This window comes from Cololabis saira, chromosome 3 (assembly GCF_033807715.1).
Source record: "Cololabis saira isolate AMF1-May2022 chromosome 3, fColSai1.1, whole genome shotgun sequence".
Classification (NCBI taxonomy): domain Eukaryota; kingdom Metazoa; phylum Chordata; class Actinopteri; order Beloniformes; family Belonidae; genus Cololabis; species Cololabis saira.
The window spans coordinates 55,022,566-55,028,565 of record NC_084589.1 but is presented as its reverse complement, the minus strand read 5'-3'; the positions used below and the strand labels follow the sequence as shown (position 1 = coordinate 55,028,565).

The following is a 6,000-nucleotide window of genomic DNA, read 5'->3' as shown; positions in this document are numbered from 1 at the left end:
GCTGGTGTAGAGTTAAGCCTTACCTTATTAAATTAAACCTTTTTGGGGTGGTGAGTAGGATAAACACGGGGAAACTTCTGCTGAGTTCCAGTGTACTTTAATGTCCCTCAACAGTGTAGGATTTTAGAACATCAACACAGCACCTAGTGCCGTACTGTGGCGTATCACTCCGCCCAATCTAAAACAGACTAATCACTACAGATAAACTAGTCCCTGATTTACACCAGAATATAAAGAATAGATTTATGAAATAATGAAATAACCTTCTTAACAAAAATAAATCTCCTCTTACACTTATAAGGTGAGCATGAATCAATCTTTTTTATGATGTAAAATTGTATGTATTTATTTACTTTCATTTATTTATTTAATTTTAGTTGTTAAATTTCTGGAAAAGAAAAAAGTCAAATCATACATGAGAGAAACTATTCAGTTTGTGTCTAAATATTTGTACTTGTATGAAACTGAAGATCATAATGCAAACCTGACATTTACTTTTAGTTCAGTTTGTGGAAAATGGTTGGCCTGGCTTTCTCTTTAAAACTTAAACAGTTATAAAGCATTACAAACTGGAACAATAAAACTTAAACAGTTATAAAGCATTACAAACTGGAACAATAGGACAAATGCACAGTATTGTTTTGTATTTTGTGTCTTTCAAATAAAATACTTTTATTCCAGTCATATGTTGCTCATTCAAGGTTGTTAAAAAAATAATGCTATAATATCGTATCGTTATTGTGACCTCAATATCGTGTATCGTACCGTATCGTGAGATTAGTGTATCGTTACACCCCTACCCGGCACGCACCCCCTACTGTGAATTAGTTCTCGCGACTATGCTGGCGTGAATTGAGCCTCTTGGCTTTCTTGACATATTCCAGGTTCTTATGGTCTGTCTACACTGGAAAGGGCAGGTCAGCGCTCCAGCCAGCGCCTCCACTCTTCCAGCGCCGCCTTGACAGCCAACAATTCCCTGTTCCCCACATCATCGTTCTTTTCATCAGGGGTCAACTTACGTGACAAATAAGCTAGGGCTGGGCGATTATGGACCAAAAGTCATATCTGGATATTTTCTAGCTGAATGTTGATACTCCATATATATTGATATTTTCTCTGTGACATAATTGGGGTTTCCCCCAAAGCATTATAGCATAGCATCTCCGTTAGCATCTCTGTTAGCATCTCTGTTAGCTTCTCTGTTAGCATCTATGTTAGCTTATCTGTTAGCATCTCTGCTAGCATCTCTGTTAGCACCTCTGTTAGCATCTCTGTTAGCATCTCTGTTAGCATATCTGTTAGCATCTCTGTTAGCATCTCTGTTAGCATCTCTGCTAGCATCTCTGTTAGCACCTCTGTTAGCATATCTGTTAGCATCTCTGTTAGCATCTCTGTTAGCATCTCTGCTAGCATCTCTGTTAGCACCTCTGTTAGCATCTCTGTTAGCACCTCTGTTAGCACCTCTGTTAGCATCTCTGTTAGCATCTCTGTTAGCATCTCTGTTAACATCTCTGTTAGCATCTATGTTAGCATCTCTGTTAGCATCTCTGTTAGCATCTATGTTAGCATCTCTGTTAGCATCTCTGTTAGCATCTCTGTTAGCTTCATTTCTTAAAAAAACAGTCAGTTTTAATACAAACTCGTGCCAAATGTCACACAGGTTCCTTTATTAACAGAGGTCTGCACAATATCAACATGTATAAAACTAATGAAATAAAATAAACTGCCTGCATATATAGAATAAAAATGATTCTTGAATAAAATAAAACAAATAACCCTTTCCTGCATAACAATTAAATTAAAATACACTGTAATTAACACAATGTAGACAGTAACAGGCAGACTTTTCCACTGAGGTTGACAGTTGTGCAAATAACTAAACATTTGTGACAATCTCAAATAAAACATTCAAGTCAATTTGTCACAAAATAAGCTAGATCAAAATAAAAAATAAATAAATAAAATAAAATAAGCTATATCAAAATCATTAAAAAAATATATATTTTTTTTAAATCGATAGAAAACGATATTGTCTCGTACCATATCGCGTTTGAAAATATATCGATATATATTAAAATCTCGATATATCGCCCAGCCCTAAAATAAGCGCAGGGGTGCATCCTGTTGTCTTCAGCCGATCTCTGTGACAACACCGCCCCAAAACCTTCGTTGGACGCATCAACCTCAACCACAAACTGCCGTTGGGGGTCCGAACAGTGAGTACTGGAGCTGTGGTGAATCTCTCCTTGAGGCTCTGGAAGGTTTTCTCGGCTTGTGGCGTCCACTGAAAAGGAACTTTAGAAGAGGTGAGCGCATGCAGGGGTGCAGCAACAGAACTTAAAGGAGCATGAGGCTCCTTTTAAGAAATGAGACTCTCTAGCGCCACCCTTCACCACGACGGCCGTCGGGGGTACTGCAGACAACAGTGAAGCCGGCACGGGAGAACGGGGAGAACGTGCATGCAGCGTCATGTGACGTCACATCTGCAGGACAGCGCGGGAAATTCTGAGTCCGAATTGCAGCACATTTTGCAGCAACAGCCTGTTCAAGGCAACAGAGAGATACACTAGAGGATCATTCTTTTTGGAACGCTTCATCTGACATTATTACTAGAAAACTTAAAATGTATACGGATTTTTTTCATAAATCCTGCCTCAAGCTCCTTTAATATCACAGATTTAAAGATGTTATTTAGATGTATGTTGTCTCTGTTGCAGCTGCAGCCTCTGTTCCTGGGTGGAGGTCTGGGTGGGTGGAGGTCTGGGTGGGTGGAGGTCTGGGTGGAGGTCTGGGTGTAGGTCTGACGGTGTCTCTGTTGCAGCTGCAGCCTCTGTTCCTGGGTGTAGGTCTGGGTGGAGGTTTGGGTGGAGGTCTGACGGAGTCTCTGTTTCAGCTGCAGCCTCTGTTCCTGGGTAGAGGTCTGGGTGGGTGGAGGTGTGGGTGTAGGTGTGGGTGGAGGTCCTCATGCTGACGGAGTCTCTGTTGCAGCTGCAGCCTCTGTTCCTGCTCAGCGTGTCCGACCTCCTGCTCTCCGTCAGCTGGACCATCGGGGCGGTGCTGTTCTCCCGCCGCTGCAGCCGGACCGGGCCCTGCTACAACCTGCACGCGCTGGAGCAGGTAACTACACCCAAACTACACCCAAACTACACCCTGGAGCAGGTAACTACACCCAAACTACACCCTAACTACACCCAAACTACACCCTAAAACAGGTAACTACACCCAAACTACATCCTGGAGCAGGTAACTACACCCAAACTACGTCCAAACTACACCCTAAAACAGGTAACTACACCCAAACTACGTCCAAACTACACCCTAAAACAGGTAACTACACCCAAACTACGCCCAAACTACACCCTAGAACAGGTAACTACACCCAAACTACATCCTGGAGCAGGTAACTACACCCAAACTACGTCCAAACTACACCCTAAAACAGGTAACTACACCCAAACTACGTCCAAACTACACCCTAGAACAGGTAACTATACCCAAACTACACCCAAACTACACCTAAAACAGGTAACTACGCCAAAACTACACCCAAACTACACCCTAGAACAGGTAACTACACCCAAACTACGTCCAAACTACACCCTAAAACAGGTAACTACACCCAAACTACGCCCAAACTACACCCTAGAACAGGTAACTACACCCAAACTACACCTAAAACAGGTAACTACGCCAAAACTACACCCAAACTACACCCTAGAACAGGTAACTACACCCAAACTACGTCCAAACTACACCCTAAAACAGGTAACTACACCCAAACTACACCCTAGAACAGGTAACTACACCCAAACTACACCCTAGAACAGGTAACTACACCCAAACTACACCCAAACTACACCCTGCACGCGCTGGAGCAGGTAACTACACCCAAACTACACCCTAGAACAGGTAACTACACCCAAACTACGCCCTAGAACAGGTAGCTCCACCTAAAGTTGTTTTCGTCAACGAAAATTCTGCCTAAATATCGTCTTTAATGAACCTTTATCACCTGAGGAAAACGAGACACAATGAAAATGCTGGTCATGTGACGATAATTAAATATATAATGCAATATCGTAGAGGAACAAAAACCAGACTAAAATTGACAATTCTGACTAAAATAAGACTAAAATGCTGAGACTTTTAGCCGACTGAAACTTGACACGACTAAGTTTTTCTTTCCACTGTTTGGTTTAAGGTTTTTCTCCCACTAGGGGAGTTTTTACCTCCATTGTTTATGTAATAATTGCTCGGGGGTTTATGTTTATGTTCATGTTTATGTTTATGTTTATGTTCATGTTCTAGATCTCTGCAAAGCGTCTAGAGACAACTATTGTATTAGACACTATATAAATAAAATTTAATTGAATTGAAATGAAATTAAAAGGAGAATGAACGTGACTAAATCTAATAAAAACTAGAATGACAGCTGGACCCAAAGACTAAAACCGAAACTGAAACAGGCTGATTAAAAACAACACTAGCCTGCAGCCTCGCCCCCGCCCCCTCATCAGTGGCCCCGCCCCCTCATCAGTGGCCCCGCCCCCTCATCAGTGGCCCCGCCCCCTCTTCCCGAGGCTCCGCCCCCTCCTCCCGAGGCCCCGCCCCTCCCGTGACCCCGCCCCCTCCCGAGACTCCGCCCCCTCCTCCCGAGGCCCCGCCCCTCCCGTGACCCCGCCCCCTCCTCCCGAGACTCCGCCCCCTCCTCCCGAGACTCCGCCCCCTCCACCCGAGGCCCCGCCCCCTCCTCCCGAGACTCCGCCCCCTCCTCCCGTGGCTCCGCCCCCACGTCTCCGGGTGTTTTGGTAAAAGTTCTGCAGGTTTATTTTAGTTTAGTTTAGGTGTTTTTAGTTGCAGCGTTTGAGGAAGTTCAGGGATTTCCAGCGTCTGAAAATAGCAGCTCCAGCAGGAAGTGGTTCCTCCTGAAACACTAGTCACTTCCTCCTGAAATAAACAATAACACCTCCTGGAATAAACAATAAAACCTCTGTTAAACAGAAAAGACCATAATTCAACGTGCAGCAGCTTCACTCGCTCCGTTTGTTTCCGGTCCGGCTTTAAAACTGTCGTCTGAGGTCCTTTGGTCCAGAACCGATCCTAAACCGGGTCATTAAGGGAACGGTGTTGTACTTCAAATTCAAATTGTATTTCAACATTAATCACGACATTTTATCTTTTTTCTCGACATTTCAGTTCGGAAGGAGATAGTGTTGTTTTTCTCAGCCTGTTTCAGTTCTAGTTTTAGGGCCAATCCCAACACTCGCCCTACTTTCTTCCACTAGCCCTAAAAAAGAAGGGACAGATTTTAGGGACTCTAAATCTTCCCTGTTCCCTGTCCCAATACTCCCACTACTCCTACTTTCACCACCACCCCTAAAATCAGCTGACAGCTAGAAGCTGTTTTAATTTCAGCTGTAGCTGTTAATATGCCACTTTATTAAGTTTTAATATTTTTTCAGGTGTAAAAGTAACCGTTAAGATCCCCAACCTGGGCTCAGTTTATCCAAATAACGCCTGTTAAGAAATTTGACCTGATGTTTTCGGAGATGAGAAGAGCCGCTGCCCCCGGGGAGCAGCAGCAGCTGTTACCATGGTAACAGCAGCAGCAGCTGTTACCATGGTAACAGCAGCAGCTCACAGCCCGAGAACAGACGTGATCGCCAGGTCAACCTGCCGTCGTCCCGGGGAGAAACCTGCAACTCTGTGGAGAATTACCTCTGGCTGAAATAAATCATTTAGGAAGATAAATGTTTGTTTAATAGATGAAATCTAACAGTTGTAGCTACGCCTGTTAGGAAATTTGCTCCGAAAATTTCGGTATTCCTGCCTGCCGGCTCCGGAGCTGATTTATGGTTCCGTGTTTAATCGACGCAGAGCCTACGGCATAGGGCGCGCGTCGCCGCGTACCCTACGCCGTAGGCTCTGCGTTGGTGTAACGCAGGACCATAAATCAGCCTTTATTCTGGCGAGGTTTGAAAAAGACAAGCGAGTGATCAT

At 44.0% G+C, this 6,000-nt stretch overlaps 1 protein-coding gene across 1 annotated transcript in view; it reads left to right on the top strand.

Moving 5' to 3' along the window:
* Nucleotides 1-6,000, top strand: part of tmem116 (transmembrane protein 116) — a 35,323-nt gene that overhangs the window by 6,236 nt on the left and 23,087 nt on the right. The window contains exon 4 of the mRNA XM_061718129.1: nucleotides 2,989-3,117. Coding sequence (XP_061574113.1) covers nucleotides 2,989-3,117 — 129 coding nt within the window. The remainder of the gene's footprint in view (nucleotides 1-2,988; nucleotides 3,118-6,000) is intronic.